Below are 13951 nucleotides of genomic sequence, written 5' to 3' on the forward strand. Positions count from 1 at the left end.
GGCTAAATTCAACCACCCAAGTAATAGTCTGGGAATATAACTATTTTAAATTACATTTTTACTTTAGCTTGTACAACTATATGTGATTATTCTATTATATAGAATATAGAATTATATATGAAGAAATTCTAGACAACCCCACAGCACAATACCTCCCTTTACCCCCTTCTCCCTCCACACTTTCAATCCAGGATCAAGGCCCTAACTTCTGCAAGAATAATTCTGCACTATATGAACTCTAAGAGGAACAGTTCTACATATTAGCCAATGAGGTTTTCACTTCTGTAATGTAGGAGAATGACAGGAAATGATCTTTCAGATAGGCAATATGTATTACAAGGATCACAGCATTATTGTTTTATTGTTTGCACAATGGTAAGTTGCACATATGGACAAACAGTACACATTTAGAATTAGTTTCACAAATTAATACATTGTAAGAGTCCAGTGGTTTAACATATTAACTATTAAAAAAAGAAGTAACAAAGGAATACAAACATTACAGTTTTGACTGCAGCCCAATAAAAGTTTAAAAACAGGTTGAAATCAAAATAAACCGTAAGCTTTATTTTTATTGTGACATTAAAAAAAACCACATATCCCTTCCTAAGAGACTGCTCACAAAGATGCAATAACATACAAGTACAAAAATGAAGAATTCTGTGCTCAGTTTCCCCTTAATTTTATCAGATGAAGTGACAAAACAAACATTTGTCAAAGAGCAATCACTGCTGAATGCAGACACTTCCAAAACATACAAAATGATAGTAACACTTTAACAATAGAAAGCAAATAACAAAATCTCTACATAAAATCAACTTGGCTCCAAAGTTTCATGCTCACACATCAACCTGGTATCATTATTTGCAAGGAATCAATTGATCTATTATTTCCTTAAGGTATTTTCCTGGACATTCCTAGTGCACACCAAATTGAAGATGCAGAACAACAAGCTATGATTTGTGGTGAGATTCACAAACTAGTACTGGAATAGCTTTAACCTTCAAATTACATAATTTTCCTCCCCTGTTCTTGAGCAGCAAGTTACTGTACTACACCTTGTTTGAAAGCCAACGCCCAACTGCTTTTAAGGCAGTGCTGACGACAAGCTCATGAATCAACTTAGGTTTGGAACACTTAATTTGGGTTTTCATTAGGACAGTGCATCCTGTCTCCCTCAAATGCAGGGAAAAGCTCATCCAGCCTGACAACTCATCCTTGTAGCATCCTGAGCTTTCAGCTGAAATCCTGCAGTGCCCTACTCTTCAGCTCAGGAGAAAAACAATCAAAACAGTTTGGGAACATTACCTATGAAATGTCTGTGCTGAAATCTCAGATTCTTCTTTAGAGTTGGCTGATAAATGGGCCAAGAAAAAGGTTAAAAAAACCAAATCAAAACATCTATTAGCCACTATCTACCGAACTTTATGAAACAGTAAACACTGTATTTCAGCTGGTTTTAAACAACAAAACACAGAAGCAATGATGACACAGCCTGGGACCCACTATTTGAAATTCCTAGAAACATCAAGATATGGGACCACAGGGCAACATGGAGAAACAAAACACACAAAGAAAAGGAGATCTGTCTGTGGGGGAAGGTATCCACATCTGTGTTTTATACATATATATATATACACATACATACACACAGATGTGTGCACTGTACTGTATATATTTACATCCATATACACAAAAACACCCTGAAGTAGATTTAAAGGCCATATCCAGGAACAGAAGATATGAACTCTAGTATTTGTACTAGAATATATTTTATCTGTACAAAAAAAACACCAAACAAATATGCATATATTCATATGGTATAAAGCTTATTAACAAAAAATATTCTGATACTAACATTAGGTTAAATAGATGATTTTACAAGATTCTTTAATAATAATGCAGTATAGAACATTTCTAAAACTAGGGCCCAAAATAAAAATACATAAACGGGTTTCTATTCACAAGAAAATAGCTGTTCAATATGATTTCACTAGGGAAAAGTAGCAAAATTTTTATAAATCTCCTGGGATGCAATTTAATTAATGTATCAATCTAGAAAAATAGACTTTTCAGATGAAGAAAGTTGATGCACTTCCCCCTTCCTAAAAGGGGTGCCTATCTTTTGCCTCGCTTGTTTCCAGCTGGAGGTTTCTTCAGCTGAAGAAGTTGCCCTCCTGTCCCAAAGCCTGCAGATGCAGGATTAGACACCCCGAACGTCAGGCCAGCTGATGCTGTGATGCCAGGATTGCTGAAGTTAAACCCAGACGTAGTCGAGCTCCCAAAGCCTTATGGAGGAGGGAAAAATATTTTAAAACATCAGTTATATCAGGATTGTAAATTTGTTCTCCTTGAAGTTTTTTACACCAGCCACTTTGTTACCAGCAGTTGTAACACTTTTTACCAACGTGAATCAACAATGGTAAATCACCTTGCTAGAGCACTTGGACTTGCCATGGCAACTTGGACATTGCAGCAGTAACAGAGGTTACCTGAGTGAGTGCAAACAATTATATCCTAAATCACAAGTCTATTATACCATTATCCATACACTAGCAGCATACCAAGTCCCACTGAAATTGTACAACAGAAGAGCCATAATTCCTTGAATCCTCAGCATAAGCATGCAGGGCACTCCTAAAGTGGAAGGGAAGGCAGCAGGTACAGGTGGACCATGGACCACTCACTTCACTCACAATAGAGAAATGTCAAAGCTGGAGTCAGGAGTGCTCAGCCTTCTTCCTCCCGACTTGGCTACCTCTGCCTGCCTTTATAACATATGTGGCACAGACCACACCTTAAATGTGAGGCAGAAAAGGCTCAAAAAGTCCTTGCCAAGCTGTTTGTATTTAAAAACATCCTTTATGACAAACCAAAAAACAGCACTGGAAACAAAGCTTTGGAAAAACTGAATGACTAGCTGAGCAAACTGTGCTATTTTAACTCCTCTATCAAGGTAAACTCTACAGTTTTCAGCAACAGTTACACTAACTCATTTCATTTTCTTTTATAAATTTGTATCAGTTATGTGTAATCAGCTTAGATAATAATTGCAACTACTAGAGAATACTAGAAATTTCTCAAAGATTACTTAATAAGAAGCAGAACTTCATAACTTTACTTTTTTTTGTCTCAAGAGACTACAAAATAATAGGTAAGACACAAGCAAGTTCGGATTTTAACAAAGAGTGTCATACCAGTATATGAAAACCTGCAAACAATTAAGATAATAAGAACAATGGGACTGGTTCACAATCAAGAGAGAGTATATTCTCAATATGCGTTACTTTCTATTGCTTCATTAGTTCTCTAGCAGACAGCTGAAGCAATCCTTTGGTCACATCAGGATGTTCAACTCAATGCCTAAAATATTTTTGGAGTACAGAAATAAAAGCCCAACTGGTTGTCTCACCAGAATCCTAAAGTTGCTCTCACAAGCCTGATGTCTTCTGTTCTCTCACTTGTTACTGACACTCTGCAATAGGAACTACTTCAAAACTTAACATTAAACTCTTCCTCTTGCAGCGTCTGGACTTGGGTTACACACATCATCTTGCAAGAAAATTCATTATCAACATTCCAGTAACTTACAGTCCTACAGCATGCAGTTGCCTGTACAGAACCAATTGTCAGTGTAATGGTTGTGCAGATCTAGAGTATGACTGATGATAGCGACTGATAGTGTTCATTTGGGTCTTGTCTAAATTTTGTGGATAATTTGTCTCTCATCCTAGAATGTAAGGGGTCAAATACATGCAAGTGTTACTCCGTTTCCCTGATAACTGAATCGAAGCTAAGATGTATCAGAGTCTCAGGAATGACAAAAAAGGTTACCTTTTTACTTCATCTATGTGAGATAACAGGCAAGCATTGCTTCCCATAGAAAACATCATAAATGCCATTCATAATAAAGCTGCATGTGAACTACAGTGTCAGGAGTTCAGTAGGCAAGTGTTCATAAATTACCTCCACTTTGCTACTTCTAGATGCAGGGATTATTTTGAAGCACGCAGAGAAGGCTTTATTTGAGTAATATTACAGTAAGAGGTACATAAACTATGGGACAGAAGACTGAGAATGTGTTTACTAATTTAGATACAACCTGGAAAGCAATAGCTATTCTGTTAGAAGTGACATTAAGGGCCTCCACAGAAGTTTAGAAAGGCAGATGTGAAATTCTTCTATATGGTATTCTCCTGTCATGGCAGCATAATAAGGCCAAGGTACCAAATTTTGTTACAAGTAAACCAAATCCTAAAGCTGAACACTCAAATGCAAAATCTTCAGGAAAAAAACTTGAACAAGGTATACATTGAGTGTTATTCCTGTTGCAAGAAAAGACACTCAATCACAGAGTAGCTCAGTTTAGATGGAAGCCTCACAAAGTCTTGAACCGTAAGTACATGTGACCACCAAGGTCCTTTCTGAAAATAGTATTATTTATATGTGAAAAGTGATTTCAGGAAGTAAATTACAACCTGCCTGTCAAGGACACAGCCTTGACATCTGCCTGAAGGGCATTAAGATCTTACTTTATTCACTGGGCTTGTGCATCTCTGCTTCCAGCAAACCCTTTAGCTTGGTAAGCCAAAGATGAATACACTCCTTCCCACAACAGTTTTGTTTTTGTGGTTTTTTTGTAATTTTAATACTACAGGGAGAAACAGCAGTTCATCAGATAGCAATCTATTCCTGCTTTCATCTCCCATACCACAATGGGTGCTCCAGATCAAAAAGTATTTCAAGAGCAGCTTTATCTGATTTATTATAGCCTCTCTATGTAAAAGCTGCTCATGGATTATATTAAGGTCTGTTTTTCAGCAGTATGAGTGCATCCAGCCATGATCCCACTTGATTATCTCTTATCTTGTCTACCGAGGCTGCAATTCTTCAATAAAAATAAGTCTCCAACAAAAATTTTCAACTCAGATCTTCAAAGTATATTTAGCATCTGTTTTCACAAAAATTGTGTTCGTGCACTCCCCCTCCTCTTAAAATTTTATTAAATTATAAAGCAAATTCAATGGTGATTTTTTTTCCTTTTCCCATTACTTTGAGAGTCTTAATGTCCTTTACAATAAGCACACTAACATCAGCCCATTTGGTTGCCATTAAATGAGTAAGAGTAAGAATTAAATGGGACTTGTTTTAGAGTCAGCTTTCCACAGTGTCTCTGTGTGTTTCAGAGAGACACCTGAGACACTGTTCCATCTCGCAACTGTGACCACTAAGGAAATCGCAAGGAGATTGAAGCTGCTCTGCTTTATATCTACTGATGAACACAACAACTATTCCTGGACCAAGCCAAATTTACTATTAGAAGATGCTCAAAGACTACCAGAACATTCAGAATTTTCTCCTCAAATGCACAAACTGAAACTGAGAAAAGCAGTAATACCACCACAAACATTTTCACATCTTTTAAAGCAATTAAACCTAACCCATAAAAATCAAACACTTGACAGAACCAATTTGGGGATCTATAATTTTAGTTTTAAGATAAGATCAGACTGATGGAAAATCTGTGGAGGAGAGTTGGGGCAGCCTAAGCAGCCTGGAACAGTGTGTGTTGGAACACACACTTACCTAGTGTTCCCAGACACAGTCTGGGAAAATACCTAACTGCTCATACCTAAACCCAAGCAGCAACAATTGTGAATTCCATAACCCATATTCAACCCACTTTCCTGGCTTTTTCAAAGCAAAAGATTCAGAAACAAGATGCCACCATTATACAGTAACATAAACCAGAATATGCTTTCAGGATCCTGTAAACAATACCTAAGAAGTAGGACACAATAAATTTTAAAATAGCATATATAAGCTGGCTAGCCTCAGGTATCTTTCAAACCCATTTATACACCCTCAATAAAATTGAAGACTATATGCAATCCAGATGCCATATGACAAAGGTTCTGGATAGAAAAGGTAAAAGTTAGTGTGTTTCTGGGCTACCAAATTTTTAATAGTGGTTTTTATTCCATAATACCAGTCTAAATAAGGATTTGATGACCACTTGATTTTCTAAGCACAAAGTGACAGAAATTATATTTCATCTGTTTTTATTCAGCTACTTTTTGTAGCTGAGACTCTTTTGAGGTAACTGACGATGTTCATTTTATTGGGTGCAATCCCCTCATTTGCAAAAGAAACTGATGGCACTGACTGCATGACAAAGCCCGATTTGAAGGAAATGGTATCTAAATTGCCTCTGCACACCCAACATAGCTAAGACAGACTTGTTATTTACTTTGGCTTAATACTTCCGTAGTAATGGACAACTGATCCATACAAGTTAGTTTTCTAATTCTATTTTTATTATGTTAAAAACTAAATTATTAACTTTGCAATCCAGCAGCTTTAAATGCTGCAATATTACTCAGAAATAATAGGCTACAAGATAAAAACATAAGCAGTGTAAGTCTTGCAACTGTTTCTCATACTAAGAACTAAGTAAAATAAAGCTGATGTTTGGACACCAGACACTGTAGAGAGAGCTCCATCAAGAACTTACTAGGTTGTTAACATTCATGAATGTTACAGTCAGCTTAGTGAGCCATTTCCACCTTATACTGCAAAGCCGATACAATTTTACAGGCCTAACAGCTCATCAGTAATCAAGGAGAATCCAGAATAAAAATCATAGCACTTCCTAATAAATACCAGCAAAATGCTGTTTTTTTCTAAGAGCCGTTGAACAAAAGATTTTTCTTGAGACAGGATCCTTCTTCAATGTGCCACTTAAAAAAGATTTTAAGACAGACTACAGAAGCTATTTGTATACTAATAGCTTAGTAAGCTATTACTCCTATTTAAAAGGTAGAGATGTCAGCTATATTTCAGACTTCTGAAATATAAGGCACAATAGCATCCATATTTTAATTATATCACACCCCCACAAAAATGAAATCAAAATAGCTAAATGAGTACTGTGTAGTTCAAATGCCACAGAAATGTTTTCAAAATAGTTAATATAATGAATTATGAACATATACAGAGACACAATACATATAACTTACTATTCAAATAGAGTAAGCATTTATACATTTTCAAGGAAACTTCTGGACTTCCAGAATATAATTTTAACTTTATTTGTAAATACAGTAAGTCAAATTACTAGTATATTTGTCACTAATTTATACACTAATTTCAATCAATAACTGATTCCAATGCATTGAAGTGACAATTGCTCTTCTGTATATGAGGCTGCACTTGATCTCCTGCTTCCACTCCTAACTAGACAGACACCATGAAATGGGAAACATTAATGCTCATTCAATACTGTTTACGTAGGGGACCTCTAACAGAACCCAGAAACTTACCAGAAAATATGTCTCTAGTAAGTAGTTAATAGTGACATACACATGCAACTTTAAGCAACCCATTTATTGGAATGAGTGCAGTAGTTTAATTATAAGACTTGCTTTAAGATAAACTTGATTTCTGAATTCAAAAGTAACAAACCAACCTGCACTTAGACTTCCTGATGGTTTACTTGTAGTTCCAAACCCAAATGATGACGCTCCTGTGGCACTACTTCCAAAGGCAGAGCTACTTCCAAATCCTAATAGAATAATAATAAAGACATACAACAAAAAAAATTACAGACACAGCAATTAAAGACACATAGGTTTCAGGTGAGTATTCTAAACCCCAACATAATTCTATTCATATTCATATTCAAATTCATATTCGGTAAACAAATATTTCTAAGACTATTGCCTGAAGAGTATCCTTGACACAGCACTGTGTTAAGAACAGTGCAAACTGGAAAGCACTGAGAAAAACACTACCTTCAAAATCCAAAACTGAGTAAAGAAAAAGTTATAAAAACAGGTGGTGTGAACTACCAGAGTTTAAGGAATTTCTATTCAAATGCTGTTAAATGAGCTAAAACTAAGAAATTTCAGATACAAGTTACATGACTTTTATTACAAAAAGTCACAATTTTCATCTACAACTCTAAAAAAAAAAAAAATTATGCTTAAAACTGAGTAAGCATTTTTCTTCAGTTTACACTTGGCTTATTTTAGAGCTGTTCCCCTCTCAAGTTATTAGGGATCAGCTTTATCTAGGAAACCTGAAAATAGATTAAATAGAGAATAGAAACAAATTTCCTAATATTTCATGTGAAAAATCATCATAGAAGGGCAGCCATAAATGTATAGCTGTGACAAAATTAAATTGGTTTTTTAATTGACATTCATCATTTCATAACACAAATTTTTTAATGTTTGAAATTGTGTTAATAATATGAGGTCACTTTGAAGGAAAAATAAATTGGTATCTGCAGTTTGAAATAGAGGCTAGACAACAGGAACTGTAAGAAAACTATATAATCTGATTTTGGCTATCTTAGGTTTTCAAAAAGAAAACAGTTTTTGTATTTATGTTTAAGGAAATCATGTTCCCATCTTAACTTTCAAGAATCAAGAAAAATCCTTTTATTTACTGCAAACTGAGCCTTTATCATTTCCTTTACAGAAATGCTTTTGAGATTTTAAAACTAGTAAGGACTAACACACTATCTGGAGCAGTGTCCTCTAGTTTCCTGAGATTTTTAAATCAAAGGGGTATTAAGGGTAGGTAATGGCAAGTATCATTTCCATGTAAGACAGTTCATTTAAATGACACACTCTTTTGTCCTATCTAGATTGAAACTCATAACCAATGATCAGGCAAGGCGTCTGCAAATATTTAATGAAGCATAGGATCTATGCTAATAATTTATATACCTCAACGCAAAAGCCTCTGTTTATCACTGTCAAAGTACACAGAGCATTATTCAAGGAAAGAGAGCAAAATTTCCCAATTAAAATGGCACTTCCAGAGCATACACCAGAAAATGTCCTGTTCAAAAACCTAAATCCCTAGGATTAGAAACTCAAACAAACTTAAGTAATAATTCAGCCAATTTGTTTCCAAGAACACACCTGCAGCCTATTTTTCAGGTATGTATTTATTCTTCTACATTTGCTTCTATCAGAGTCTAATGGATTTGTTATAAGACATTTTGCAAATTAATAATGCAAGCAAATATCTTCCTAGGCAGAGAGCTAGGAAAAAAAAGAGAACACAAGTCAGGTTTTTTGGACAGAACTAAAAGTAGTTGGAACAGTAATTTATTTACATTGGTACGACTGGTGAACAATCTTTAGTCTACAACCTTTTCAGCAGAAATTTATGGGGTTTTTTGTTTTGCTTTTTCTTTAGGCATTTAAAACATTGCAGGAAAACTTGGGAATTCCAAATATCCTTTAAGCTCATTATTTTCACTTTTTTTCTTGTTTAGGTATACAGATTTTCTTTTATCTGAAAACACTTAAAATCTGATGAGAAGGGACACATTTTGAAGTATTTTCTATTTAAGGTAAAACTCATGTAATGTTCAGGTTACATCATCTTTCCAACACTGAGTGACAATTATTTAAAATACATTACAACACTGACTCATATGTTCAGCTCATAGGCAAAATGTAGGAATGGGGACTAAGGCTGCAGAGAAAGGAGGATGGAACAAGAAAAACCACATTATGTTTGTGCTTAGCAGATGTAACAATCTTCCTTGCAAATCTTATAAAAGCTTCAGAAACCATTAGTATCTGTAGGGGCCCAACCTATATAGACAGGAAGTTTACATGCCAATTAGAATTTACGTGATTAGCAGAATCTACCTGTAGCTCTAGTGTTGAGAACACAATACATTTAAAATAACAGATCTACAGTAATTTAGAATTTTTTTTTTAACATCACCTACTTTTTCACAGTCATGCGTCCTCCTGGAATATAGTCCCTACCAGCACTATTAACATTTTAGTAAGTATTTTTCCCTCACTCTCACATGTTGCTTTTTCAGCTGGGGGAGGTATTTTTTTCCCCACCCCACTGCGGCACACAGTGACTACTAAAGCAAATAGATTTCAGGATCACAGAACTGCAGTAACTTTTTAACATTTATTCTTATTTTAATACAAGCAGAAATAGGTCCCTATAGTTAAAAGGTGAAAAACTTCCACAGATTACCTACAGTGTGATATGTCTCAGGTGCCTAATTTTCATAAAGGTAAAATTCAGTCAAGCTGTAGCTCCAACATAATTGATGTCCTTCCCTAGCTTTTAGAGCACAACTTCTCTGTGATTGCCTAATCCTGTTCATCTTGGGGTTTCACTACAATGGCTTAGCCCTAGCAACTCCTTCTGCAAGGCAGGAAGAAGCTTGGAAAGCACAGACCTGCCGAATTGTCAGGTGTTTCCCTGAAACAGATCATCATCTTAGTGGAGTTAAAGGTTTGCAAGAGATTCAGCTGTGCAGCATCATAATTCAATGAAAGATTAGAAAAGTTAAAGTGTACCTCCAAGGCTTGAAGAACCTAAGCCACTTGATTGCAAGCCAGTGCCAATACCTGAACCGAATGGCGTTCCAAAACTAACTCCCAGAGATGGCTGTGGCCCTGGTACAAAAAAAATGAGAACAAACTTGCCTTACTCTTTGATAGTAAAGAGGTCCTTTATTTACTTATTCAAGTATTTGATAATGTGAACATCATTGCTTTCAACAAATCCCATTAAGATCAGAGATTTTACCTCATCAAAGTTTCTCGCTTAACTGTCTGCCTCTATATTGACCTGGCAAAAATCTAAGAAAATAATGATTGTAATAAGGTGAAACTTAACCAAAACTAGTAACATAAGAACATAATTTAGTATTTTTTAAAGTTAACCAGTCTCACCTTAAACTTTAAAATGTTAATAAAAACCCTGAGAGAACTCATAGGTAACAACATTTTGCCACCTGTATTAATGAAATCAGAATAAGGGAGAACTTTCAAATTAAAAATGTAAGAACTGACACTAATGTAACTAAAACTGTATTATTTAAAATTTATTTAATAAATAGGATTCTTCAAAACTACTCAAGTATTCCATCCAAATTTAAACAAAACACTAAGATAAAAAACAAGACAATGACTTTATTTTATTAAATTTATTGTTCATTTTTAAGCAAGTCAATTACACAGTAACATGACAATTCATTTTTTTTCCACACAAGTGATAACTGAGTTCTGTTAAGCTCTGCTACATAACACCATTCAATAAGGTAAACTAGTCAAACCACCTGTTTAAATAACCATTTACAGAAGGCACAGTTCTGTGTACCTTAAAGAATTAGATACATTCAAAATTTCAGAGTTTGTTCCATAATTTTAAGAAGCTGACAGTACTTCCCCTGCATATTCACATTAAGATGCAGGGCTGTCAAGAAACAATTTCAGTCTGCCATGATGAAATTTACAGTCTCATTCCTTTTTTGACCTTAACCTTGGGGAATAAAGAATCAACTCACTAGTCCATCACTAACACATTTTAAAATAATTAATTCTGATAAATAATTAATATATTTTAGACAGTTTTCACAGTACAATCTTCTATTCCTGTCTTTTTCAAACAGTTTTCAGTGCACTATAAGTTTAACCATTAAAGATACAGTGCCAAACTCTTAATCCACAGACATCCGCACGTCTGCTCAAGATGGCCTTCTCCATCTTTGAACATACTTGACATCCTATATCTGTGAAAGTGATTATTTATTCAAATATTACTATAAAGCTCAGATGATTTTGACCTTTTTCCTAAATCATTAACACATCTGGGCTATTTTCACTCAAAATTTCCCACTTTGAACATTTATATAGAGTTTTAAAATGTGAATATTTCAAGCTCTTAAAATAATTTCAGTATTTGAAGATTTAAATGGAAAATCATTTTGAATCAAGTGAAAGGCACTGTATGTTGAGAAGTAGGAACACAGTACTGTATGTTGCTAGGAACACAAAATTCTTAGGTGATCCAAGCTGAGTAACATCTGTATACTTCAAGTAGTGTTAAAACTAAATTTTAAGGGCAACTAAAGTTGTTAGCCTTCAGTCTCTGCTTAGCAGAAAATACCTGGAAAACCCAAGCTATTTCTTCCACTTAAAAAAAAGTATATCAGATGTTGCAGTTACAAATTTCCACAAATTTCAAACTAAAGTTGTTTACATCCAGTTTAAATACTGACATCTACCTAGCAGCTCTTAAAAAAAAGAAACGAAAATTAACAATAAAAAACCAAAACCCCCTACACAAGTCAGTGATCTAATTAACTAAAAGAACCCGAAAACACATATCCAGCTCCTTCTCAAGTACACAGGTTTCTATCTCAATAGGAGGCACTGTTAGTGGAAGACCTTATAAACAAAACACTACAGTCCTCCAGGCCAAGCTTTTTACCAAATGCAACATGCTTTTTTTAGAGCCAGTATAAAACATTATACTAAAACAACTCAGATCACATAAAACAGGATCTTATGCCGTAGACTAACAAACTTTTTATTGAGCAACAGCATATGATATGTTGATTTTGTACCATAATGTTCTGAAGGTATCATCACTGCTTATAGTTCTAGTAAGTAAACATAATCTTCAATAGCAAAAGACTAGTAAGAATCTTTGATGCCGAGCGTATTAGCAAGAAAAAAAAAAATGGCACTTTTGGCTATTACAGGTACAAGACAAATTATTTATAACAAGTATTTTAACATTTTAAAACTTGATGTATTTGGCCTGTAGAGCACTTCAGTTTAATGAATAGGACCCATTACAGAGAGTCAGACAGGTCAGACAGATTGCCTACTGATGTTCTGCAATTTTTTGAATTACAGCTGGTCCAGACAGTGAGTAAATTTAGCATCACAATTTAGATCTGATTCTGACAAAGTAATACACTGGTTAATTTTAACCAAGGTCAATGTCAAACCATACAATAAAACTAATAAAAACAATAAAAGCTTTAAGTGCTATAAAGATTTCAGTATCCTTTCCCATTAGAACTTCAATCTCATACTAAGTCAAAACAAAGTGTGCTAACAGCTTTATATAATGCTTTGACTAACTGTACTTCACCAGTTAAGGACCAGTTAAGGGTGAGTTTCTCAGTGGGTTATTTCTAGAGGAGAAAAGGTGAGCTTCAAGGAAAGCATTTCTTTAAGACAATTTAATCTTACCCAAAAATCATCAGTTGCAGCCTCATGCATTTACAGGTCTCGGCGCACTAGACTTTAATTTCCTTTGCAATCTTTTACTGTGATGCCATCAATAATAACAGGTAGATTAGCCACCACCATCTGAACTTCCACACTGTTCAAGATTGCTCAGGGAGGGTGCAAGTGAGGCAGTGTTTAAAACTCTAGCTGCTACTGCTGAAAAGAATGACCAGCCTCACTGCTACCAAAAAAAGCTGTGCTCAGAACAAAAGTGCCAAACTACGGAGAAAGGTTGTGTTCAGCCAAAACTTAAGCATAATTTCAGTAATTCTAGCTTAAAAATTGTGCTTTAATGTGCACACCACAGTCCTGATTATCCATCCCAGGTGAGCAGTGGAGTGCATTTTTGCTCCCTTTCTTCCATTTGGCCAGGACTCACTGGCTTTATTTATTTCAATAGAAGCCAGAAAAGTCTTGGCATACAGAGAGAACACAGGGTGCATATCTACACCCAGGAACTGGGGAAACATTCCCTGATCCCACAGCTTAGATGTAGCTACTAAACTTTTGACTTCTGAAAATAAATGTAAAATAAATTATTATTTATCTTTTTCAGAGAAAGAACAGTAACTAACTCTAAGTTAATATTACAAAATACTTAACCATGTAAACATCAAAATAATTTTTAAATGAGACTAAGCATCCTGATCCCTCGATACTAGAGTACTATATATTACATTTTTCATCAAAAATTTTATAAAGGCCAGATTAATTTTCTTGTTTGATTCTCATTTTCAGAAATAGCAACAGCAGATCAGGTATCAATTACACAGACATCCCTTAGCCATCCCTTTACATGCACCTCTTTTCAGTCTTTTTTCTCAGAACCTTTTAACCTCATCTATCCCACCCTTCAGGACCCACATCGT

General features: G+C 35.0%; 1 protein-coding gene across 4 annotated transcripts in view; it reads right to left on the bottom strand.

Annotated features, from left to right (window-relative positions):
- Positions 1 to 331: 331 nt before the first annotated feature.
- Positions 332 to 13951, bottom strand: part of NUP58 (nucleoporin 58) — a 35996-nt gene continuing 22376 nt past the window's right edge. For 2 of the 4 annotated variants that reach the window (XM_005516270.3, XM_088051626.1), the window contains exons 14-16: positions 10353 to 10451; positions 7469 to 7564; positions 332 to 2288 (exon numbers count right to left, since the gene is read on the bottom strand). In XM_005516270.3, the coding sequence (XP_005516327.1) occupies positions 2119 to 2288; positions 7469 to 7564; positions 10353 to 10451 (365 nt within the window). In that variant the 3' untranslated portion in view covers positions 332 to 2118. The remainder of the gene's footprint in view (positions 2289 to 7468; positions 7565 to 10352; positions 10452 to 13951) is intronic. The other 2 variants (XM_088051628.1, XM_088051627.1) reach the window with 1 other exon arrangement.

This window comes from Pseudopodoces humilis, chromosome 2 (genome assembly GCF_049639895.1).
Source record: "Pseudopodoces humilis isolate 2021_Gansu_Grassland_sample_001 chromosome 2, ASM4963989v1, whole genome shotgun sequence".
Classification (NCBI taxonomy): Eukaryota; Metazoa; Chordata; class Aves; order Passeriformes; family Paridae; genus Pseudopodoces; species Pseudopodoces humilis.